General features: G+C 37.4%; 1 protein-coding gene across 1 annotated transcript in view; it reads left to right on the top strand.

Moving 5' to 3' along the window:
• The first annotated feature begins 452 nt into the window (after window positions 1-452).
• LOC135199324 (uncharacterized) overlaps window positions 453-27,649 on the top strand; it is a 36,731-nt gene continuing 9,534 nt past the window's right edge. Inside the window, exons 1-3 of the mRNA XM_064227238.1 lie at window positions 453-535; window positions 17,207-17,644; window positions 17,990-18,976. Of these exons, the coding sequence (XP_064083308.1) occupies window positions 509-535; window positions 17,207-17,644; window positions 17,990-18,976 (1,452 nt within the window). The 5' untranslated portion in view covers window positions 453-508. The remainder of the gene's footprint in view (window positions 536-17,206; window positions 17,645-17,989; window positions 18,977-27,649) is intronic.

A 27,649-nucleotide genomic window follows, 5' to 3' on the forward strand; every position in this document is an offset into this window, starting at 1 on the left:
ATTTATCCAAATTATTCCGGAATTTACCCAAAATCTTCCGGGATTTACCCAAAATCTTCCGGGATTTATCCAAAATCTTCCGGGATTTACCCAAAATCTTCCGGGATTTATCCAAAATCTTCCGGGATTTATTCAAAATCTGCCGGAATTTACCCAAAATCTTCCGGAATTTATCCAAAATCTTCTGGAATTTACCTAAATTCCTCCGGAATTTATTCAAAATCCTCCGGAATTTACCCAAAATCCTCCGGGATTTACCACCCAAAATCCTTAAAAAATTATGTAACATTCTCCAACATTTATCTAAAATACTCCAGAATATATATAATAGATATTTTTGGACATTTAATGCCATTTAATTGATAAAAGAACGCACCCCATTCTCTCAATGGAGGAGGCGTAAGGGGAGGGAGGGAGTTATGAATGAGCTCATTCCAGCGTAAAGAGGTGAACCCAACCGATAGTAAAGTCAGTTTGGCCCCAGCAACGACGGGAGAAGGTTGCGGCCATGGCGAGAGCGGTTGCATTCGGCTGGGTGAGTGGAGTGACTTTTGTGCCTGATTGTATAGTGCTTTTTGTGACTATAGACCCTGTTTTTTTTTTTCTTTTGGGGGGGGGGGGGGGGTGGGGGGTGGGGGGGATTATATACCTGATTTCATTAGTAAATTTTTGTGACACCCCTGAGTTTTACATTCATTTTTGTGAGTGTTTTTTGTGGTTATTTGCCTGATTTCATTATTCAGTTTTTGTGACTATAACCCTGATTTTATAGGAGGTTTTTGTGTGACTCTGTACCTGATTTTACAAGTCAGTTTTTGTGACTATATACCTGATTTTATAGGACGTTTCGTGTAACTGTTTTTGTGTGATTATTATATGTCTGATTCTATGGTGATTTTTTGTGTGACTGCACATAATGATCAAATAGTTATTTCTGGCGACGTACCTGATTTTATAGGTTTTGTGTGACGCCATTTACCTGGTTTATAGGAGGCTTTGTGTGACTCTATACCCGATTTCATAGGATTTGTGCGACTCTATATCTGGTTTTACAGTCAATTTTTTTTCACTATATCCCTAGTTTTAGAGTCAGTTTTTGTGACGATATACCTGATTTTATAGGAGTTTTTGTCTGACTTTATACCTAATTTTATAGGAGGCTTCGTATGACTCTATACCTGATTTTATAGTCTTTTTATACACCTAATCATATAGTTAAAATTTTTGTGACTATATCACTGATTTTATAGTTTTTTTTATGGCTATATACCTGATTTTACAGTAATTTTTTTTTACCATATCCTTGATTTATAGTATTTTTTTTTGTGAGGTTATACCTAATTGGCTTTTTACGATATGCCTGATATTATGATATTTTTGTGTGACTGTACCTAATTTTATAGGAGGCTTTGTATGCTATACCCTGATTTTATAGTAATTTTCTGACTCTAAACCTCATTTTATAGTCGTGTTATGTGACTCTTTACTTGAAGTTTATGGTCATTCTGGTGAGACTATAAACCTTGTCGAAAATATTACAGAATTATTTAATTCTCTCTCTCTCTCTCTCTCTCTCTCTCTCTCTCTCTCTCTCTCTCCTTATCTGTCCAAATACGTTGGGGGTAAAGTCGTGGGTCTTGCATTGGTTTAATTCTAACAAGTGGTAGGTGGCAGTAATGAGATGTGACGTCATCCAGTGTAAAATAGCCCTTGATTGGACAACTGCAAATTGGAGTGTGACATAACCACGTGACGTCAGGTGTTGTGAGTACCCTGATTGGTTCAAGCGCGAATTGGATGATGACGTTTAATTCAGGTGCCAATTAGCGTTTTTGTGTTTTTTCTAATTTCTTCATTATTTTTAAGCTGTTCATTCATTCTTTGTTTCAGTTTTTACCCTTATTTCTTTTCTCGTGTCAAGCTAATACTAAACCACAGATAAAAAATTATTTTTAACTAGAGACTATATATATATATATATATGTATATATTTTATATATATATATATATATAGATATATATATATATCTATATATATATATATATATATATATATATATATATATATATATATATATATATATATATAACTGGGTATGTTGTCGTTTCTAGAAAACTTCAATTTAAGGAGGAACAAGATAGCCAGAAGACGTGGTAATATTCCAGACATTATTATTTCCTTTGTTTGTTTTTGTTTCCTCTCTCTCTCTCTCTCTCTCTCGTCTCTCTCTCTCTCTCTCTCTCTATCTCTCTCTTCTCTCTCTCTCTCTCTCTCTCTCTCTCTTACCCACAGCACTTCTGCCCTTTTCATTTGCAGCTTTCTAACTCGCCCAGTTGTCATTTTAACTACAACATGAACAGTAGGTTTTCCAATATTTTCTACTACAGTATCACACTTTTTTTTTTTTTACTCTGAATATTCATGTTTTTTTTTTCGCTCAGTATATTTCTGCGTTTTACGTAATCTGTTTTAACTTGTCGTTGCTCTTTTATGATTTGCAGTTAACTTAGTTTTTATGCTCCTTTTTTACTTTGTGTTGTGTATTTTATGTTTCTTTTTTACTTTTTGTTATGTATTTTGGAGAATTGTAATTGTAGATATATGTCTGGAATAATTAAGACCAGGTATGTACTACCAAGTGCTTTCGTGCATTGTTTACACTTCTTCGGGGGTACAAAGTACAATAAATAAATATAAATAGAGACATGAACGAGAAAACTTCACAAAACAAAGACGAAAGCCATTGACAAGCAAACCATCATAAGTGGATTGTTAAATGCTTCATAAAGCCAGATTCAATTATGTTTCTTTTTACAATATGGTTACAATAATGTTCTCGGATGAATTTCTCCAGTCTACACAGTGGTTAAATTCATACATGTGTACACAAATAAAGCACTAGTCCACTGACAAGCGCCTCTGTGCATGGTCGGTTCGGTCTTGGCCTGCCACCTCGGTGGCCGGCCGCGAGCTCGATTCTCAGGCATTCCATTGAGTGGTGAGATATGAGAAGTTCACTCTCGACGTGGTTCGGAAGTCACTTAAAGCTGTTGGTCCCGTTGCTGAATAACCGCTGGTTCTGTGCAATATAAAAACACTATACAAACAAACTAGTTCACTGACCTGTTTGCAGTGCATAACGGTGTTGTTTTAGACTGTCATCTAGTTCTTTACCAGTTTGACCTATAGGTATTTGTTATCACACCGAGCACAAGGAATCGCATAGAAAAAACCACTAACTTGTTTTGGGGGGAATTACGAACAATGATAAAAGCATTGAAGGATATGCAGACCGGACATATCTTTGCAGAGAGCAAGAAATATTATTATATTCCAGTAACACTACGGAGCATTTTGTGAGAGGAAATATCTGGACACTGCCATATACCGTTAGTCAATCTCTTTTATTAAAAAATTCCTGAAAACTTTTCAAGATGAATGTGGTCGAAAATTCAAGAACACCTCGAAGTATCTACGTGATTCCTCTGTTTATTTATTAATTTTAATTTATTCATTTTACTTTGTAGTACCCCAAAGAAGTGTATATGCAATACGCAAAAGCGCTTGGTACCTGGTCTTTCATTTTTCACCTTACGTGTGGATATATATCTACATAATTGTCAAGTGCAGTTTGGTGACTTGTTTGCTGATATGTTTTAATGGAATATATATATATATATATATATATATATATATATATATATATATATATATATATATATATATATATATATATTATATATATATACAATTCTCTCTGTAGCTCTCTTAAGGCATTCAGTGAGCTGCTGTTCTACCAACCGCGACCCACTCACCCCAACCCCCGCTATGTTTATATCACAGGAGACTTGTAATGACAGATTTCCTAACGAGAAGACTGGCGCAGCGATTCCTACCAGGTTGACTCTATACGTACACCCATTAGGGAGGGTCAGATGGGACCTACCTATTATTATTATTATTATTATTATTATTATTATTATTATTATTATTATTATTATTATTATTATACGGATATTGTTCTCATTAATTTGTCTGAATTGTTCTCTCTCTCTCTCTCTCTCTCTCTCTCTCTCTCTCTCTCTCTCTCTCTCAGAGCTGACGTAACCGCAAAAAGACACAGGCCGAGACAGAGACAGAGAGAGAAAGAGAGAGAGATATTTCTCTTTCTTCCGCCAAAGCATCACAAGGTCAGACTTAAAGAGGAGACGATTAGTGTTGTAATCTTTCAAAAAAAAAAAAAAAAGCTTGCCGTATACCATCGCTATAAGAAACCCGTGACGTCAGCGTCGTGTCATTTTTTTTTATATAACTAAGAATTAGAAGTTCTAATTTGCGCATGCGCATTGTCGATAGACCTTACGTCTCGACCTGATTAGATGGTTTACATTGTGGAGAGAGAGAGAGAGAGAATTGATGTTTCTAAAAGGAAAGTGTCTAATGAGAGAGAGAGAGAGAGTGATGTTTCTATAAAGAAAGTGTCTAATGAGATAGAGAGAGAGAGAGAAAGTTGATGTTACTGTGGGAAGAGTTGTCCTGACAGGCGTTACGCCGCTACCCGAAAGATGGAATGGAGCAATGTCTGAAAAAGTACCAGTAAAAAGAAAGTCTCCATTTAGAGTTCTTTCAAGAATTGATGTCAAGGATAAATGGTGGATCAGTTTACGACCGTCTTACTCCTAATGACCAATTTAGAACGGAAATGGCCTCTCCATTGGCTGACTTAATTACTGGCTAGTTTATATATATGTACAAACTTGGCTATACCTGTCCATCACCGTTTGATTGTTTGTTTATTTGTTTATTTACTATAATGGGCGTAATGTCTGTCCGTCCGTCTGTCATTCAATCGCGGCCAAACGGCTGGTCCGATGGGCATGAAACTTGACAGGGACATAGTGGGGACCACTCTCAAGATGGTTTATAATGGGATTTCATCCAGCCTCACCCACCCCTCTCCGAAGTGGGTGGGGGTTAGAAGGGATTCCCTGAAACGGAGCTGGTTCTGCCCGCGAAACGAGGCTAGTTATGCCCGTAGACTTAGTTGCTTTACTAATTTTCATATTTAATTTCTGTAGAGATGTTTGTTTAATAAAATTGAAATATTATCATGCGTCCGTGCTCAAGTTAGGCCTAACCGATCAGGCCACATAGGCCTACGTTTCTAGACGAACCCTAACCCATACTCCATAATTATTTCGTAAAGTTGACTAACGTTACATAAAAACATTCTAAAAACCCTGATACTCTGAAACCAACGACTAAACTTTACAATACTTAACAATAAAGTCTGGAAAATACCGTAAACATCAAAACATTTCGACTAAATTGAGGCTTCAACCTTGCGCGGCTGACATGTTGGATAGCGCGCAGTCGCAGAAGCGCTTCGCTGTGGGGCGTGGCGCCCAAAAAACATAAATGATGATGACGACTTTGGGTGTGGTGGCTTTTTGTTCCCTTTAAGCTCCGAGGATCTTCGTGCGGTAATTCCTGCTGGGGGGGGGGGGGGGGGGGTGGGGGGGGTGGGGGGGGGGGGGGGGGGAGTGTCACTCGTCATTCATTGAATTTGTTCAGACGTTAGAATAAATAAGTGTTTTTTTGACGGGTTTTGGTGCGGTGACTTTGGTTGCGCAAAGGTAGGTCTAGTTGGGCATCGTCGTATACTAACGTTACTGCTGTTCTTCGTCCTAGACGTGGTTCAGTGCGATAATATTTTAGGCGGGATTTTGTGATTTATGTCTCTCTCTCTCTCTCTCTCTCTCTCTCTCTCTCTCTCTCTCTCTCTCTCTCTCACACACACACACACAATATAGGCCTAATAACGCTTGACATAAAAATTGAACGCAGATATTTCTAAGTTTGTCATGGTTCTACTTGATGTTTTGGCGGGACTCTCTCTCTCTCTCTCTCTCTCTCTCTCTCTCTCTCTCTCTCTCATGCGTTTGCATATGAACACTTTTGTACCTCCAGAGTACCTATGGTTTAGAATAAACCGCGCCTCACCGACACCCTAGTTAGACTAGTATAATAGGCCTAGCGGAAGAGTCACTGAAATTCAACCAAATTGGAGGTTTTCTTCTGTTTCACTTTTGCCTGTGCGTGCGTGTATGTGTGTGTGTAATAAACAGACCGCAAATAACTTATTATGCACGCTCTGTGGTCAGTGAATGGAGGATAAAATAACAAAACAAAAAATTAAAAATTGCAAAATGTCTCCTACTTACGTCATACCATAGTGGGTTCTCCTGCAGTGGCCTATCGGTATAATAGGCCTACGTCGTTACCTTTGTCATGATAGGCCTATATATGATAATAAATAGCGTCCTTAGCAATTTTAAAATGAAAAGAATGTATAGAAATAGAAAAATAATGTGACAATTCTACAAAAAAAAAAAAAAAGACACAACGGAAGAAGTCGATGTTACTTTTGGGTGACTTCAACTCCTAGATACCGATCCAGAACCTTTTACTTATTTTCGAGTTTTGCAATTTTATTAGATTATATATATATATATATATATATATATATATATATATATATATATATATATATATATGTATATATATCATATATCATATATATATAGTAATTTTATTAGATTATATATATATATATATATATATATATATATATATATATATATATATTGGAAAAATAAATCCACAATGTCTGTTTGATCTTGTTATTTAAAATACAAAGCAGAAAACTTTCGATGACCTGCTCGGTCCTCCTTGTATTCAATCTCAAGGAGGACCGTGCAGATCATCGAAAGCTTTCTGCTTTGTATTTCAAATAATAAGATCAAACAGACATATTGTTGAGGATTTACTTTTCCATTTTATTTTATTGACTCATGTGATTATGAGTGTTATATAATAATAATAATAATAATAATAATAATAATAATAATAATAATAATAATAATAAAATAATAATAATCTGTAAACTCCAGACGATTACACGTGGCTTTGGCATAGACAGCAGATATTTAAAACTCACTCTCTCTCTTTTCCTCCGCAGTTTCCGGTTCCATGAGAGAATCTCTCTCTCTCTCTCTCTCTCTCTCTCTCTCTCGCTCTCTATCTCTCTCCGCAGTTTCCGGTTCCATGAGAGAATCTCTCTCTCTCTCACACACACACAGACGAAAGAAAGTGAAACTAACTGTGTAGTCAACTCGTCAACCAGGCCGGCTGTTGATTGTGCTAATTTCCCCTTTTCGTTAGTTCTTTGTTTGCATCCGTTTGACCTATAATTCTTAGCGTTTGTTTGCGACTAAGAGTCTAAATCTTCTAATGGACTTGGGGAGAGGGAGAGAGAGTATTAGGTCTATTGCAAGGTACATCTTTTAACGGACTTGGAGAGAGACAGAGAGAGAGAGAGAGAGGACCGTCAATCATTTTCACTTTCGTTTCCTGTCCTTGAATGTTGAACCGAAAAGCAATAAAAGATGGCAGGGAAATGAGTTTACTGACCCTCTCTCTCTCTCTCTCTCTCTCTCTCTCTCTCTCCTCTCTCAGTACATTAGAAGTATAGCTTGCAATAGACTTAATCCCCCCCCCTCTCTCTCTCTCTTCTTCTTTCTCTTCTCAGGCCACAAAGAAAATGAGCTAAACTAGACCTAACCCTCTCTCTCTCTCTCTCTCTCTCTCTCAGGGCCAACAAAGAAAATGAAATTAAAACTAAACCTAACCTTCTCTCTCTCTCTCTCTCTCGCCACCAAAGAAAATGAGCTAAACTAAAACCCTCTCCCTCCTCTCTCCTCTCATCTCTCTCTCTCTCTCAGGCCACAAAGAAAATGAATTAAACTAAACCTAACCTTCTCTCTCTCTCTCTCCAAACACGAAGTCAAGTCGCAAATACGAATGTAAATACGGACGCCAGAAATAGCACGACAGGGAAAGAAAACGAGAAGAAGAAGAAGAAAAAGAAGAAGAAGAGGGAAAAATAAGGCCGGGAGCGAGAGTGGCGGTGGCGGTGGTGAATGGGCGGCTTTGTATGCTCGGGTCATGGGGGTCAAGGAGGCGCTTTTAACATTATCAGCGCTGACCCAGCCGCCCAACCAACCATTATTAGTTTGCTCCCTAGTACTACTTTCTCTCTCTCTCTCTACATCTCTCTCTCTTGTTCTGCCTAGAGAGAGAGAGAGAGAGAGAAAGTTAACGCAGTATGTAATGCGTACTCATTCTATAGAGAGAGAGAGAGAGTTAACGCAGTACTACGTAATGCGTACTACTCGGTCCATACATCATCGACGCGTACAAAAGAAGGGCCGCTCTTGCGCGCTCTCATGCGGCCACTGAACTTTGATCTGAACTTGCGACCAGCTAGCTGCCTGTATAGACTTAGGCCTATAGGAGACGCATGATGGCAGCAAGATATTCCCATAATAAATCATTGCAAAAAAACTTGCACAACGGTCCATTACTGCCTGATAAAAGGGGCAATGGGTCACCACGAGGCCCTACGGTTAGCAGGAGGACTAAAGCGGAGCAAATAATAATTATGAAAAGGCTAAAAGAGCTTGTGTGTGTGTGTGTGTTTTTTTTAAGTTCGGTCTACTTGACACACACACGAAATGCGTCCTTGGGACGAACAGGCCGTGAAGAAAAAAAAGTTAGAGAGAAATTAAAGTAAACAAGCGATAAAGAAAGAGAGATAACACAAAGACGTGACTGAAAACTTATAAGATGGCGTGTCTATGTATGACAGTTTCTGTCTGTGGAATAAGAAAGAGGTTTTAGGGGGGTGCCAAGGGTGGGGGAGTGAGGATGACGCAACTCCGGGAGGCGCGATGACTGACGCCGGCCGACATTGCCGGCGCTGCTGCTCACTCATTTCCAGCCCGTTGCTTCTTGTGACAACGAAAATATGGTGACACAAGGATATGCAATGGACGTCTTGGCGTAACTCGAGAGCACAATTATTTTGCTGACTTTGAAAGGGCGTTTAGCCTGTTCTCTCTACCGAAAAGTAATAAATAAATAAAAAAAAAATATGTCGCTTAACCAACAGAGCCAATTTTTCGCGTTGAGAAACATAGGTCTATTGATGAAAAAAGAAGAAAAGCAAAAATTTCACTTAACCAACAGAACCATTTTTTCGCGTTGAGAAAAGACATATAGGTCTAATGCAGAAGCCATTAATGAAAGCTCATTTAGCCGTAGAAATTAAGTAAGCGCCGAGAGGCCATTTTAACAGAAAAGTAACTTAAAAAAATAAAACATTAAATTTCGCTTACCCAACAGAGCCATTTTTTTTCGCGTTGAGAAACAACATATAGGTCTAATGTAGAAGCCAATAATGAAGGCTCATTTAGCCGTAGGAATGAAGCAAACGCGAGGAGGCCATTTTAACAGTATTTTACTAATTCATCCTTGAATGACGGTCAAACGGTAAGGGAAAACGATGACCGCTTTCGTCCATAATAACTGGGTTCCGCCGAAGGTTTTGGCTACATTTAATAACTGTTTGCTGGTGGTGGGGATCGTAGTGGCGGTGATGATGATGCTGGTGTGGCCCTAGGCTTACGTCTTAGTGTTTGTGTTTAGTTTGTTTTTATTCTAATTGCGTTCTCTCTCTCTCTCTCTCTCTCTCTCTCTCTCTCTCTCTCTCTCTCTCTCTTGTTAAATACGGCTCTTGATTATCTATGAAGGGTCTAGGTCACACAACAACCAATGTAGTAGTACTACTACAAGTCGTGACACTGATTTACGAGCCAGTTTGATATAATTGCGTATTTCAATGACGCATCTCTCTCTCTCTCTCTCTCTCTCTCTCTCTCTCTCTCTCTCTCTCTCTCTATCTCTCTCTCTCTCTTCGTTACAGAAAGATCAACCTCTGTGTGTGTGTGTGTGTGTGTGTGTGTGTGTGTGTCTGTCTGTCTGTCTATCTCTGCGAAACGGCACGAGAGCGTTTCCTCAAAGCAATTTAAATCTTGATGACGTCACTAACAGCCATAATTGCCAATGTCACATTGCCTTGATCACGTATATTCGAGTTTACAACACTCGGTCTACCGTTATAAAATTTTAGTTTTTTTTTTTTTTTACTTATTTTATTTGTCTGTCTGTTCCTTGCTTGCTTTGCGGTTTCTCTGGGGAAGCCTAATTTGCGAACGGAATGCAGTAATGAGTTTATGCTAATGAGGTGATTGATCTAAATAAAAGATATATGTGTGTGCGCGAGCAATTAGGCAGTATAGATACAGTTTTGTGAACGCGTAGTACGATAACTGCTTAGAATGTCAAATGTTTTCATTTATGTTCTTTTTTTCATTGTGTGTGTGTGTGTGTGTCCGTAACGAGAAGCAATATAATTTTATGACACGCTTAATGGGAGCATCTGCGTGACTCGAAATAAATACGAAGGGTCAATAGAATGTATTAACTCTATAGGTCTAATGTTGAATGCGGAGCTTTATATAAGCCTAATATGAAACGTAGAATTGAGTTTACTTATTTATTTTGCTTCTAAGGAAAAAATACAATTGGGATTGGACTTTGCAATGGAAGCCGGGTCCAAAAGCCTCTTTCATCACCATTTTTGAAAATAATTTTATATCGCACATATTAAGAGACGGAATATGATGTAACTATTGACATAAGTGAATTATTCTTGTGCCCTTTCCACATTGAATGAGTTAGATATGCTGCTGAGAGAGAGAGAGAGAGAGAGAGAGAGAGAGAGAGAGGTTCCTGTAACGGAGATGGAGAGAGATAGATGTTTCTGCAACAAAGAGAGAGAGAGAGAGAGAGAGAGGCTGATGTTTCTGTAACGAAGAGAGAGAAATAGAGAGAAAATGAGAGGATGTTTCTGTAACGAAGATGGAGAGAGAGAGAGAGAGAGAGAGAGAGAGAGAGAGAGAGAGAGAGAGAGAGAGAGATGTTCCTGTAACGAAGATTGAGAGAGATAGATGTTTCTGTAACAGAGACAGAGAGACAGAGAGAGAAGTTTCTTTAACGAAATTGGAGAGAGAGAGAGAGAGAGAGAGAGAGAGGCTGATCTTTCTGTAAAGAAGAGAGAGAGAGAGAGAGAGAGAGAAACGAAGTGAGAGAGAAAGAGAGATGTTTCTGTAACAAAGAGAGAGAGAGAGAGGGTGTTTCTGCAACGGAGAGAGAGAGAGAGAGGGTAACCGAATAGGAGACCACAATAATAATAATAATGATGATAATATAAAACCGAATACTACAGAATCCCACGGTGGAATTACGAAGCCAAAAATACGGAAAGAAGAAAGTACAAAAGAAAGAATCTGACGATTAAGGTATAATATCTTTAGACCCATTGTGCCATTGTTCAGGAAAGCGCGCGAAAGACACACACCATCATCTCGATTGTCTTTTGTTCCGATTTTCCCTCTTTTTATACATGAAACAAAGCAAGGGAGAAGGAGAGAGCCACCGAAGAATGGACTAGACCGACGTCGTTTTCATTTGCAGCTCTCTGGAGTCTAGACTCAGTGATTTTTATTTTATTAAGGAATTAGCCATGATATTTTAGTCTGGCAAACGTTACAGAACAGGCCACCACCGGGCCATGGATGTAAGCTTCATGGACCGAGACTACCGGAAGATAAAGATCTATAAATTCGGCGGGTTTGATAATAATCTGTACAGAGAAATCGATTTCTGCGCCGAAGAAACTTAGACGCATTTTCTAATCGTTTCGTTTTACTTCACACATTACGTTATATTTGCCTCGAGGCTTTTAGAAAGGTGAGGAAATAGAGAGGAGACGAAACCAGTTTACTGTAAACTCTCACGATGACATTGATACAAGTTCCGTACTGTTTGCCATCTCGCCTATATAGTAGATGCAGAAGTTCGCACCGAACTTGTTGACTCGAAGCCACTTTTAGATAGATATTGTTTTTATGACCAAACTTTCCTTTTAAAAGTCTCCTTGGGACTTTTAGAAAGGCGGGGGAAAAAAAAGGAGAGGAAACGAAACCAGTTCGTTATGGCGGCCATTCTCACGGTGACAGTAATAGTACTACAGGTTCTTTACGGTTTTCAACAGGAGACGCAGTTCACGCCGAACTTGTTTTTCATGGCGGGATCGCGCGCAGCTGGTTGTCATCATCTTTCCCATTTCACTTTCAAAACAGGCTCTCTCTCTCTCTCTCTCTCTCTCTCTCTCTCTCTCTCTCTCTCTCTCCTTAATTGAATTTCGTTTTATTATTTTTTTTAATGGTTGATTACCTTACTTAACTGTAAAATACTTATTTTATGTTTAATATTACAGTTCGTCTTTTCATTCAGTTGTACTCGGTAATTCATCCACCAGTGAATTTGTTCTTGGTACTATTTTGCTTTTAGCGAGAGAGAGAGAGAGAGAGAGAGAGAGAGAGAGAGAGAGAGAGAGAGAGAGAGAGAGAGAGAGAGAGAGAGAGAGAGAGAGAGTATTCACAAGAGGCGCCAAAATGCACTATCTATGACTGCCAGTACACAGCCATGCTCGAAAAGACCCCGACATAGCGAACGTTCTTCCAAGATGGCCGAACGGGGCATCACCCTATTGCTTTGGTGGTATATAAAAAAAAATCACTCGAACGCTCCTTTGAGAGTTCAGAAAACCATTTGAATAATCTGATTACCGAAAGAGAAACGGGCGTTCGTTATGTAGGTGTTCGTTTACAGGCGATCACGATCGCCTTGCTGAGCGAAAGAACAGGTCTTAACCTCCCTCCCTCCGCTCCCCCACCGCCGTCACAACATAGAGTAACGCCGCGTTCACGAGGTATCCGAGCGTGACTGAAAATGGTAGGGTTGGTCTGCCTCATTATGCAATGCTTGTCAATATTGTTTCTGCGTTTTTTGTCTAGTTATTTTTTATTTTCTGTTTATTTCTTCCCCTTAACCCAAAAAGCTTTGCTCTAATGATGCCGCAGCATTGTTATGGCTGTCACAGACCGTGTAAAGCAACGCACATTGGCCGGGAAAAGTTATAAACACATTTCAGAAACAGTTGAACACACTGACCGACCGAGTCCGAATGGCGAGCAGAGAGAGCGACGAAACATGGCTAAAAACACTCGAAATTCCCCCCCACCCCCTTAAAAAAAATCGTAAACTGCGCTGGTTTAACAGAACCGATAATCACGTTGCATAATATAATGTTTTAGGAAAACGCAAAACGGGAAGCTGTTTTTACTCTTCGTTCGAACTTTTAGTCCTACTAATGTAGGTCACGCAGTGGTAATGGCCGTCTTGGGCAAGGAAGGAATATGTAGTAAACCGTATATTTAAAAGGACGTCTGTGCAGCACCTGGAAGGATGCGGAGATGCGCTGTCGTTTAAACGTGAGATAACCAAACAGAGAGAGAGAGAGAGAGAGAGAGTAGTTTGCTAGCCGTCTTAGGAGGAGCATAGGCTCATTTGAAAAGTTAAAGTTTACATACATACATATATTATATATATATATATATATTATCTATATATATATATATATATATTATATACATATATATCAATGAGGAGAAGGACATAAAGACTTGATAAAAGGGTCAATTTATTCCAGACGTTTCGTAATGTCTTCATTACATTTTCGAGGGCTGTACAAAATAGATGGCATAAAATAAATTACAATAAAGCTAAGAATTTGAGATTTAAAAGTTGCACAATGATTACTAACTTGAAATATTAAAAATACTAAAAGGACACCTTTAAAAACAAAAAATGTAAACTAAACAGGACAAAATTTATTAAAATAAGTAAAAAAACAAATAATAAGAAATATTCAAGTAAAGTAAAACTGGACCAACCTATTCAGTGGCAATGCCAAGACTGGAGATAAAAGGAAGAAACTAAGAAAGGTACAGTGTGCCAGCAGAGGTTTGGCTATTCAACAAGGGGACGAGTCGTTTAATCATTAACGATTCCAAGATTGTCAAATCGTGGCTGTTGCTTCGTCCTACAACTGTGAAGTCCTTGTTTTCAATGGAGGTTTTGCATATTTTCGAATGATTTCTAATATTAGAAAACTCTGGGTTTGCAATTTTGCTGCCTGTCCTATAACTTACTCCACGATGTGAATCTATGCGTACCTTCAGAAGCCTCCTGGTGGATCCAATATAAGTTCCTCTCTTAGTTTCTTCCTTTTATCTCCAGTCTTGGCATTGCCGCTGAGTAGGTTGGTCCAGTTTTACTTTACTTGAATATCTATTATTATCTTTTTTTATTTGTTTTTTTACTTATTTTAATAATTTTTGTCCTGTTTAGTTTTTTTTGTTTTGTTTTTAAAGGTGTCCTTTTAGTATATTTAATATTTAAAGTTAGTAATTATTGTGCAACTTTTAAATCTCAAATTCGTAGCTTTATTGTAATTCATTTTATGCTATTTATTTTGTACAGCCCTCGAAAATGTAATGAAGACATTACGAAACGTCAGGAATAAATTGACCCTTTTATCAAGTCTTTATGTACTTCTCCTCACTGATGTATATCCGGCTGTGGCCACCGCTGTTTGGATATATATATATATATATATATATATATATATATATATATATATATATATATAGATATAATATATATATATATATAATATATATACATACATAAACACACACACCACACACGCACTAGATTATATATATATATATATATATATATATACATAACATACACACTATACATATATATATATAATATATCTATATATATAGTATATATATGGTATATATATATATATATATATATATATATTATATATTAATATATTATATATTATATATAATATTATATATATGTAGAGATATAATATAGGATATATATAATACTTATATATATATTAATATATTTAAATTAAATTAAAAAATTTATATCATATATATATATGTATATAATAATATAATTATATATTATTAGATATTAATATATTATATATATAGATTATATATATATTATAGAATATATTTTATTAAGATATATATTATTATATTATATTATATATTATTATATATATAATATATATTATATATAATTATATATAATAATGATTATATTATAATATATAATTATAATTATATATATTAAAATTATTATAGTCTATAGGATTAGATAGATATATATATATATATATTTATAAATCTATTATATATAATAGATAAATTAATGAATATATATATATTAGAATACATTAAGGATATGTTAATATATAGATAAATATATATAGAATATATATATACTATATAATAGATATATATATCTATAGTATATATCGAATATATATTATTATACACAACAACCACAAACACACATATAATATATATATCTATATATTATATACCCATATAAATATATATATTAATATATATATATTATATATATATACAACCAAAACACATTAATTATATTAGTCAATTATATAATATATAATATATAACACACACACCACAACCACATATATATATATACATATATATATATAAAGCAGCTTACGGCAGGGTCCAATAAACGCACCAAAAAAGGCCATAACGTATTGATAAGACGTTGTGCACAGTAGTAGTACTATGAGCATCTTTAGTCTGCAAATATACCATAAAATTCGTTAAAATTTACAAAAGCTGTTTTAAAACGTAGTTGAGACGAACATTTATTTTTGTAAAATTCAAATAATAGAACTAGTTCTCAACAAACCATCCAAACGAGAGGCAGGAGAGAATATTTCAATCTTAATATATTAAATTATGCCAGAATTCAGGTACTTCTTGAGATAGCATGGGAGGCAACGGCTCCTTTGCCCAAATAAGGGCACCTCCAGTCTTCCCGTGGGTCATCAAGCAGATGCCCAGACCACTAAAGAAAGTCCAAGGCAAGTTTAACGGTGGACTTCATCTGTCTTTCAGTCCTTGTTGCTGCCTCCTATGACTCCATGTTTTGCAACATACCAATAACAGTTACTGTATACTGGGACATCCTGGACACTTGAATTTATTCATAAATAATACAATATCTCATAAAGCTTTGCAGATTGTCTTTATAGGCGAAGAATACTCCATTCTTGAGTGGATTGGTTGGAATTCATTGCATCTTAAGGCAGTTAAATTCCCGTTCAATTATTTGCTCAAGTTTGGCAGAAAACTTGTCCGAAATAAATGGGATTTGGGCATATATATTTTTTTCTTTAAGATATTATACGAGGGCGTCGAATTACAGAAATGTCGTCAGTCTTGTGACTTTACAAACCAAATCTTCAGGATAGGGGTTCTGCCAGAAAAAAAAAAAAAATTCACTAAAAACAAAATCCCATTATGAAATATAGACCAACTCGAAGAATATCGAAGAGCCCTATAAACAAAAGTGCGTATGAACTATAGAAGTTGTTAGCAAGTCCAGTGCATATATTTTTTTCCTATACACAGAAGTAGTACCTATATTTTCCATTGTCTCTGCTTACACTGATATCTAGAAAAGGTAGACAATTATTGCTCCCAATTCTCATGGTTAATTTTATATTCTGATTATATTAATATAGTCCAGAAACATCTCTCTCAGTCAAGGTTCCCTGAATAACGGAAATGTGTCATCAACAAAGCGCCTCAGTGGCTTGGTCGATATGGTCTTGGCCTGCCACCTCGGTGGCCGCGAGTTGGATTCCCGGGCATTCCACTGAGGGGTGAGAGATGTGCATTTCTGGTGATAGAAAAGTTAATTCTCGACGTGGTTCGGAAGTCGCGTATAAAGCCGTTGGTCCCGTTGCTGAATAACCACTGGTTCCATGCAACGTAAAAACACCATATAAACAAACAAACAAACAATCAATATATCCGTCTATAATAGAAAGGTACACACACATCCGGAAAGTTAGTTAAAAAGTCTATTCTAAAAAAGGGCATAAAAAATATTAGCAAATGCAGGTCCCAATGGGGAACACATGGCAACTCCACTATTTGCGAAAAGAGTTGACCATTAAAAACATAAGAAGCTCAAGAAAAGTCTTAAAAAGTTGTCTACGAAAACCATGAAATATGATATGATCGTCATGAACAATCTGAGATTCTACATCGAAGCCTATCAAGTGTAGATAGATCACCATCTTGTAAAACTGTTTCCGGAACTCGTATCCATTTTTAGATTGAAAATTGGAGTGAAAATGCAAAAGGTAAGAGAACAATTGTATATGAATGAAGTAAGTATACAGCTTGCCAGCCGACATCTTGAGCTAATGGAGTATAATAAAGATGACATTTTCTCACTCCGCAGGTTATCTTGGCGCTGACTATAGCAACCACATTGGGTGAAGGTCCATCCGGACCGGAGGACCAAGTTAAACCTTCAATACGATTCGTGGATGACCTTCCATCCACCGCCGAAGAAGAAGAATTAGACCCATACGTAGCCTCCGAGTCTACGCACAAGTCGAGACTCATCCGGAACTCACATCAGCTCGGTGAGGAGACTTTCAGGTCCCTTTATGAGAGGTCAGTTGACGAAGACTCAAAAACTGCTTCCAGGCCCGTCAGGAGGAGGTCGGGTGGCAGGCGCAGGCGCCCTCTGGATCCGGAGAGGAGAAGGCAGCTCCTGCTGAGGCGTCAGAAGTTGGGGCTGCCGGTCAGGAAGTTTTCGAGAGGCGAGGACGATGAACATCATCATGGTCATCAAGAGGGTCAGCAACCTGATTCCCCTTCAAGGACTGAATCGGTAAGTTGTAATAGGCTTATGACTCTTGGTCTTGGACCGTCACTTGCATTACACTCTCCTCATTTGGCTACAAAGTTATGCACTCAGCCCAATCTCAAGCTCTGTGGTAATGCTTCTGCCTTGTAGAATAGAATTCATTAAAGAACTTAGCAATAAACCTTAGCAGCCTGGTACATGTGACCTTTATAACCAGTGAATCAACGGTCAAGTTAGACTAGGTGAGGTTGCTCATTGCCAGACCACAATTATTCCCATTGCATGTTGCTAAACTTGAGCAAAATGTCAGCTTGTTTAAAGAGGCTTCTCTCCTCCAATGCAGTTTGTTTGCTTCTCTTAACATTCCAGGTTGAGGACGTCTCAGTCCTGGTCGCCACTCCGGGGCCTAAGATGGTGCGCGTGTTCCCTGACGTCTTCACCACGACGGAGCCGCCTTCGACGACTCCTACCGCCACATCGACAACCTCTCGGTTTCCTTCGTTCAGCGCCGCCTCCAGACTCAGGCAGCGCTTCAAGACGATACGGGACGAGTGGGGCATGAGGACCGATGCCAAGCCCGACGAAGAAGAAGAGGAAGGGGAGGAACACCCCGCCGAGGAGCCGAGGAGCAGAGTGACTTCCAGAGCGAGGGTTGTCACGGCATCCACTCGCGGCGCCAACAGGCAGGACAAGAGGCTCAGATACCGTCCCGTTCTCGTCAGGAAGAAGCTGAGGTCAAAGGTCAAGGTGACCTCCCCAGACCCTCCGGCGCTGGAGCCTGTTCCAGTGGATTATGACGAGGACCAGGAAGGAAGCTACGAGCTGGAAACGCAGGGTTACGACTCCTTTCCAGAAGAGCCGCTGTCTGTCCAGGACTCGTTCCATACCGAGCCATACCACTTCAGCAGCACAGAGCCCTCCATCTACGAAACCTCGACCAAGCCCAGGCACACGCCAGTGCCCAAAAAAGTGGCACTGGAGATTCCTACCCAGGTCCCCACCAAAAAGCACTTCTTCCAGGAACTGAGCGACGGCCCCTCCAAGAGCTCTTTCCGACACGGTGGGGGCAGGGTCGAGCCCAAAAGACTGACGCCGGTGCCCTTAGGGCCAGAACTGACGCCCACGACCTTACCCGAATATTTTTCGGAGGTGCCACATGTCACGGAACAGGCCTTTGTCACGGATCGTGCCCCGGTCCCCAGTTTGGCCCCTGAACCTGGTTTCGACTATGCACAGCAGGCTGGTTATGCCCAGGATTACGCCCAAGAGCAGCTGTTTGCCGAGGAGCCGATTTACGACCTGAATTACGACACGAGCGAGGAATATTCTTCAGAGGATTACGACGACAAACCTGGGGTGAGTCTATGAGTCTAGTGTCTGTGATGAACCTGACCAAGTTGATTTTCATGAAATTTTCATTTCGTTACAGAGTGAATTGACGTTTCAACATTTATTTAACATTTATAACATATATAGCACTCATTTTTCAACAAGGCATTAAAATTAACTAAGGGATTAAATCTCTCCTGGACGAGTTTTGACTTATACGAAAATTAGACTCATAGTCCATTCGTAACTCTCCATGTATGGCGCCTTGATATTAAGCTGTTATTTTGTTTCCTTTTTTTCAAAATTACGACATCATCACTTGAAGATTGGCGGTTATTAACTGATTTTCCCCCAATATGCTCTTCAGACATTATGTTTTCATTGAAATCAGAGGCTGTGGTTCTAGCGAACTGTCTACTTATAACGGTAAATTGAGTCTCTTTAAGATCCACCAGACTATAGAGTCCTTCTATAGCCTAAGCCACTGTTGATGACCGAGCCTCTGTCACTGTAATTACGGCTACGACAACAACGTCATTATCGAAAGTATGATAATAACGCATGCGCCATTACATCACGCAGTATATACGCCGGGGAGTAATTGGCCTTGATATAAAGAGAGAGAGAAAAAAAGAAAAATAAAGAAAGCGTCAGCCATTAGACTCATCTTCTCCGTTATTAGATAATATGTGTAGTGCTACTACCCATCGTGGTTATTTGCTCCCTCCTTAGTCCTTATCTCATTTGCATACATTAAAGAGAGAGAGAGAGAGAGAGAGAGAGAGAGAGAGAGAGAGAGAGAGAGAGAGAGAGAGAGAGAGAGAGAGAGAAATTGCTCGGATTCCGCCCAGGCAAGATGTTTATTACACCAAGGTGATCTTGGTGGGGCGTGAGTAGTGTCACTTTCCGTTATTATTCCGTTATATACTTCCACTAAGTCATTATTTCGTGTAAGTGTGATTTACTGGTGATTGAGGCGTGATTGATGTCCTCCCTGAACCGAAGGTTAAAGGAGAGAGAAAGAGAAAGACACACAGAGAGAAAGATCATTGCGAGATAATACGAGCTGATTGGCGCATGATACCGCAAAAAATGGCGCCAATTTTCATATAATTCCCGCCAAAATTTGATGTCTGACATTTACAAGTACAAATTTCTCGCAAGATTTGTATTGTGGAACTTCCGACATTTCCCTAATAGTCTTCTTTAAGGCTTCTCTTTCAAATAAACGCGATATCTCTATATTTTCATTTACATAAAGTGAGTTTTCCTTCACTAGTAGACTCTATTGACTAATGCTTCTGTTGAGTGTTCCCCAATCTTCAGGAAGATAATATGCTAGAATTGTTGTGAAATTATGCCAAATAGACCAAAAAAATGCTAGTAGATTTATCGTTGTATTATGCTAGAATTATGCCAGATTTTAGACTAATGATCGGCTAAACATAAAAGGCTATAGTGATTAATTAAAAGTACAATAAAAGTTATTTGGCATTTTAATATTATTCAATTTATATTGCAAAGTAGAACAACGTTACAAGCTAGATTTTTCACACACACACACACACATTCCTCAAAATGAAAAAAAAAATATATTTATAATCCTTGAATTCAGGTTCCAGGCTGCAGACTATTATTTCTCAAAACTAAAATAAAATTAGTGTTTTGTGTGTGAGGGGGGGGGGGTTGGGGGGGGGTTCAAAATGAAAAAAAAAATATGTATTTTATAATTCTTCTTAAATTCAGGTTGCAGAATACTACTTTATCATTTACTAAAATAAAATTAGCGTTTTTTTTTTTTTTTTTTTTTTTTTTTTTTTTTTTGTCGGGGGTGGATATAGCCTGAAACATTTCTCAAAATAAAATAAAATTATTATCTTCAGTTAAAATAAGTATCTATAGCCTACTTACTGCTTTATGCATCTCGTTTGTCGGTTCGAACTTATCACATCCAGACAGAGTTAGCATACATTCATTCACTGAATGAATGAATGCATTTGCATATTTTTTCATATTCTGATTAAGCTGGAGAGTTGTAGATAATAAAATCGGAGTTTGTCGGGAAGATTATGTTAAGAAAAGATGCTAAACGTTTAATTTGAGGCAAAATTATGGTAGAAACATAAAATTATGCTAGATTTGAGATTTGTTTTGATTTCTCTCTCTCTCTCTCTCTCTCTCTCTCTCTCTCTCTCTCTCTCTCTCTCTCTCTCTGTGTGTGTGTGTGTGTGTGTGAGTGTGTGTGAAGACAATGGGGAATGTCTTTCCTACTTAGTACTATTATTGTAGCGCACGCCTACATGGTAGTACTAAGTATGAATACCCCTATTCTCTTCAGAGAGAGAGAGAGAGAGAGAGAGAGGAAATATATAGTTCACAATGCTTAAAGTAGTAGTTCTCTCTCTCTCTCTCTCTCGGCTCCGGTCTAATGAACGAAGCTTCCGCTCGTACGTTTCGCTATTACGGAGGGCTGGGCGCGAATTACCCGTGATTTTCGCTTCTGCTTGTTCATGTGTTTTTTTGTTACGATATATTTTTTCTAAGTTGTTGTTCTGGTTTCTGCTTTCATAATCTCGACATTACGTGAGCACGCGCTTTCTCTCTCTCTCTCTCTCTCTCTCTCTCTCTCTCTCTCTCTCTCTCTCTCTTCCAAAGATAGTACTAGAACGTTATCTTTGTTTCTGTAGTTTGAAATATTTATTTGGTTAATTTTTTACAGAAATGAAATTGTATTTTTACGAGTTAGATATACTACACCCTTTCTTTCTTCTCTTATCCAGAGAGAGAGAGAGAGAGAGAGAGAGAGAGAGAGAGAGAGAGAGAGAGAGAGAGAGAAGCATTTCAATCCTAGACCCATAAAAGTACTATTAACAACCGATCGTGTAGCTACACCATCATCATAAATGTAGTTCCTCTCTCTCTCTCTCTCTCTCTCATATTTCCGGTCTAATGAATTACGTTTCCGCGCGAATTATATGTATATTTGCTGGCAATTTTTGCTTGCTCATAGTCAATATATTTTTTTTTTATTGTAGCGAGGTTTAAGCTGTGTGTGTGTGTGTGTGTGTGTGTGTGTACATGTTCGGACAGTTGTTTGATGCTCAGATTATATATAAGAAATCTAACACCAAAGTTGCATATTCTATATTAATTGTACCCTATACACACACACACGCACACACTATATATATATATAGTATATATAATATCTATAATTAATATAATATATAATTATATTAGATATATATTATATAATATATATACATAACATACATTGTGCCAACACCTTATACGTATAATTTAAGCATAAATACCACCAAGAAAGTCCATATTTCAGACAAGAAACCCCATATTTGAAGTGGATAGTAGTACCATGATTATACATTCCACTTACATGTCATGTTCCCATCATCAGGAACACCTTGTTACGCGCGTAACAACCCGTAACGATCCGTAACAGTTTCCCCCGGCGTTAATGTAAATTCAATTTGCCGTGTGAGCGCGCATGCGTGGAGAATGACGAGTGTCCAGTTACTTGGACTGTTTTGTTTTTTATATTGGTAACGTGCAATGCTGTGTAAGGTTATCATTTGTGACGGAAAGATGACCGTCGCTTTGTCGCGATGAGAATGAACTTCGTCGATACTGATACCAAACCTTGGCCTCATTTTTTTCTTTTTTTATTTTATTCACAGCGAAACACGAAGACAAGAAGGCAAAAACAAAGCCGTTGTTAAACAAAGACATTATAGCGACCAAACAAAAACTAAGATGTCGTGGGAATATTACGTCGTATCTTTTTTTCTGGTTCCTTCGCTTACCCGAGAAGGGTCAACTTTTTCTATACTCTTATTGTCGTGTGATTCTCTCTCTCTCTCTCTCTCTCTCTCTCTCTCTCTCATACACAAATTCCCAAAACTGTTTCACCCTCGCTCTCGATGTAAATCTCTCTCTCTCATACAAAAATTGTCAAAACTCTCTCTCTCTCATACAGAAATTCCCAAATCTGTTCCACTCTCTCTCTCTCTCTCTCTCTCTCTCTCTCTCTCTCTCTCATACACAAACTCACAAATCTGTTCCACTCTCTCTCTCTCTCTCTCTCTCATACAAAAATGTTCAAACTCTCTCTTTCTCTCTCATACGCAAATTTTCAAAACTGTTCCCTCTTTCTCTCTCTCTATACACAAATTTTGGCAACGTTCTCTCACTCATACACAAATTCTCAAAACTGTTCCACTCTCTCTCTCTCTCTCTCTCTCTCTCTCTCTCTCTCTCTCTCTCAGGGTAATTGGCACGTCTAACACAATGGCCTGTTAGCGACTAAGAAACAAATGGGCCAACCCAGAGGTAACAGCTAATTTGTGTGACCTGCCGCTGACCCCCTTGACCTGCGAGGAACTCCGCCCCCCCGCCACTCAAACCCCCCACCTTGTTATTTTTGGCGACTGTCTGTCTGTCTGTCTGTCTGCCTGTTACACAAGTTGGCAGGTAGATAGTCTCCCACACTTTCACTGTTATATTGTGAGATGGGGGAAGTAATAATTTATATTATATATATATATATATATATATATATATATATATATATATATATATAGATATATATATATATATATATATATATAATATGAGAGGAGAGAGAGAGAGAGAGTGAAACAGTTTTGATAATTTATGTATGAAAGAGAGAGAGAGAGAGAGAGAGAGAGAATAAGAAACGGAAAAAATCTGAAAAAAGGCAGAGAGAGAGAGAGAGAGAGAGAGAGAGAGAGAAGTTTGAAAAATTTGTGTATAAGTGAAGTGAGCGAGAGGAGAGAGAGAGAGACCTTACAGACCTTACAGACCTACATCTTGTTCGGGTTGCCCCAGGTCCCTCAGTGTGAGGCACCTCTAATGTCTACCAGAGAGTTGCTAGTACATCTTCCGGTATATTTTGCATTTCTTCCAATCTTGGATGGTCTGGGATGCAGTTTAGATATTTGTCGAGCTTATTCTTAAACATCTACGCTCACTCCTGATATATTCCTCAGATGAGCTGGCAACGCATTGAAATAGACGCTGCATTATCGATGTGGTGCGTAGTGGATTAATGTCCTGTGTGCTTTCCTTATTTTTCCTGGTATAGTTTTGGGCACTATTAATCTACCTCTGCTTGCTCTTTCTGATATTTTTAGTTCCATGATATTTTCTGCTATTCCTTCTATCTGTTTCCATGCCTGAATTATCATGTAGCGTTCTCTTATTCCTCCTTTCTAGACTATATAATTTTAAGAATTGTAGTCTTTCCCAGTAGTCAAGGTCTTTAACTTCTTCTATTCTAGCTGTAAAGGACCTTTGTACACTCTCTATTTGGTGCAATATCCTTTTGATAGTGCGGGTACCATATCATATTGCAATATTCAAGTGGACTACGAACATATGTTTTATAAAGCATAATCATGTGTTCAGCTTTCTTGTTTTGAAGTGCCGTAACAACATTCCCATTTTTTGCTTTACATTTTGCCAACAGAGTTGCTATTTGATCATTGCATAACATGTTCCTATCATCATCACACCAAGGTCTTTAACTGCTTCCTTATTTGTGATTGTCATCATTATTAGGTCCCTTATATGCATATAGCTTTCTTTCTCTGTCTCCATAATTTATTGATTCAAATTTATCAGAGTTAAATACCATCCTATTTACCTCTGCCCAATCATATACTTTGTTAAGGTCTCTTTGTAGAGCGTTCCTATCTTCATCACAAGTAATTTCTCTACTTATTCTTGTGTCATCTGCGAAACTACTCACTACCGAATCCTTAACATTATTGTCTATGTCTTCAATCATAATAACAAACAGTATTGCAGCTAACACCGTACCTTGCGACACACCGGATATTACCTTGCTTCATCCGATTTCTCGTCGTTTGCAATAACTATCTGTTTTCTGTTGTGTAAAAATTCTTTTAACCATCTTCCTACTTTATCCACGATATTGTGTTTTCTAATTTTCTTCGCTAATATATTATGGTCTACTTTATCAAAAGCTTTTGCAAAGTCTAAATAAACCACATCTGTTTCATTCCGCTTTTCATATTTTTGAATATGTTCTCACGGTGGACTAACAGTTGGGTTTGTGTACTTTTTCCGGGTACGAAACCATGTTGTCCTTTATTAAACAAATTATTTTTTATTAAATGTTTCATAATATTTTTCTTCATTACCCTTTCATACACTTTCATAATATGTGATGTTAGACTCACAGGCCTATAATTACTTGCCTCTAGTCTTGATCCACTTTTGAAAGTAGGGTAATATATGCTAATTTGTGCTCATCATAAATCTTGCCTGTATCTACACTTTGTCTTAATAATATTGCAAGTGGCTTTGCGATAGAATGAACTACTTTCTTTAACAAAATAGCAGGAATTCCATCAGGCCCTGCAGCAGCTCCATTTTTAATTTCATTAATAGCCTGCACAATATCAGCTTCATTAATATCTAGGTCAGCTAAATATTCACTATTTTCAATCCCTTACTTCTATATCATTATCTTCATTATCTATTCTAGGGGTGAATTCTCTCTTATATCGTTCTGCCAGTATGTTGCAAATTTCCTTTTTTTCATTCGTTAATCTCCCTTCAATTCTTAGAGGGCCTATTTCTATTCTTCTTTTATTCATCTTCTTCGCATATGAGTATAATAGTTTGGGATTTTGCTTGATATTTAATAGGGTTTTTTCTTCCAAGTCCCGTTTTTCATTTTCTTTTGATTGTATAATCTTTTGTTCTGCATTTTTCTATCTTACTTTTTAGTTCTATACTTTCCATGCATTTTTTTTTTTGTTTTTTTTTGCTAGACCTTTTTTCCACTTTCTGATTTTCTGGAACAAGATCCTTCTGTCTCTTGGTATGCATGACTGATGTTTACTTTTCTTCTTCGGTATATATTTATCCACTATTTTCTCTAATATTTTATATAATATCTCCGTATTTACCTTTATGTCATCTTTGTTTAATTCTTCATTTATTTCTGACCATTTTATATTTTTACTGTAGAAGTTGTATTTTCCATATCCTTCCCACTTTTTCATTTCTTGCTTATCTCTGTTTTCACTTGCTTTGGAATGGACTGTTAATTCTATGACATTATGGTCTGAAAATACTCCGCATTATAAACTATTATTTCTTTAACATAATTCATCTCGTTCACAAATACTAGGTCTAAAGTATTTTCCTTTCTTGTTGGCAGGTGATTTATTTGTTGAATGTTGTATTCTAGTAGCATATCTAATAGCTTTTCGAATTGCCTCTTATCTTCTGCACTACTATTACTCTCTTTTTTATATGTATAAGTACATCCACAATCTCCTATTCGTTCTTTCCAGTCTACGAAAGGAAAGTTGAAGTCTCCAGATAGGAGAATAGTCCAGTCCTTGTGATTTCTACATATATCATCCAATTTTTCTATTATTAAGTCAAACTCTTTAGTATTAGAGGTCTATATATTACTAGTTCATTAATTTTTCAGATTCAAATTCTACCGCTATTAGTTCACATTCTGAGTTACTATATTTCTCATCTATTTTTCCTTGTTTTTTGTCTTTTCCCATATGCGGTTCCCCCTTGATTCCTATTTTTTTCTATCTGATCTATAAGTTTGAAACCCTTTTATTTGATCATCATTCCCAGTCTCTTGGGAATACCGCGAGGTTTCACTTATATTCATTATATCTATTTTCTTTTCAATTTGGGTTAGTTCTTCTAAGTACTCTATTTTTCTTTTTGAGTTACTCGTAACTAAACCCTGCGCATTCATCACTATGATGGTTTGCGTGTTTTCTCCTTCATTTAATATTGGTAATAATAAGGATTTTCCCATGTCTCTTTCCTGTTCTGGTATGTTGTTCTTTTTTTCATTTCCAGAAATTCCTGACATTAAAAAATCCAAACTTTTCCATAATATTTGTTCTTCCTTCATCATAATTATTCATTTTGTGTCTGAATCTGCAATTTTCTCCATTATCTGGCAATATCCCCTTGCATAATAAAAAACAGTTATTATCTCTTGAGTAGAATCTTGGAGCTGATGCATTGAAATTTTTTGCTGGCACCTCTGCATATCTCGTTGATGGCTTGCTTTTTTCTTTTACCTGATATTCTTCATTCCTCTCTTTATTTGTTTCTTTCTTATTTTGGATTTTATTGCTTGATTGGTTATTTATTTGATTATTTTTCAATGCTACAGGGTGCATATATTTACATTTTTTGTCGAACTTACATCCTTTTCCTTCTTTTAGGTTTTTGCATATTTTTGGATGTAGATCTCTGCAATCATCCTCATATCCATCTAAGTATGCACATTTACCATATATTTCATAGTTGTGACATACCTTAGGATGTTTGTAGTAACATTTTTCTCCATATCTGCAATTCCCTCTTTTCAAAAGGTTGCAGACTTTGTCTTTTTTGTATATTTTTTCCTCTTTCCCGTCATTGTGTAGATCTGGGTAGAGCCTCTTCGGCATTTTCTTTTGTGCTGTCATATCGTAATTATTTCTCGTAGTATGCTGCGTTAGAGCCTCATATGTAGTATCAATGAGTATCTCTGCATCCAATACTTTTATCTTGTTCTTTGTTTTCCTTTATCTTTTTCTGTCATTTCAGTTTTGTTTACTTCTCTTACGTTTTCCTCTTCTTCTTCTTCTTCTTCTTCTTCCA

This window comes from Macrobrachium nipponense, chromosome 25 (assembly GCF_015104395.2).
Source record: "Macrobrachium nipponense isolate FS-2020 chromosome 25, ASM1510439v2, whole genome shotgun sequence".
Taxonomy (NCBI): domain Eukaryota; kingdom Metazoa; phylum Arthropoda; class Malacostraca; order Decapoda; family Palaemonidae; genus Macrobrachium; species Macrobrachium nipponense.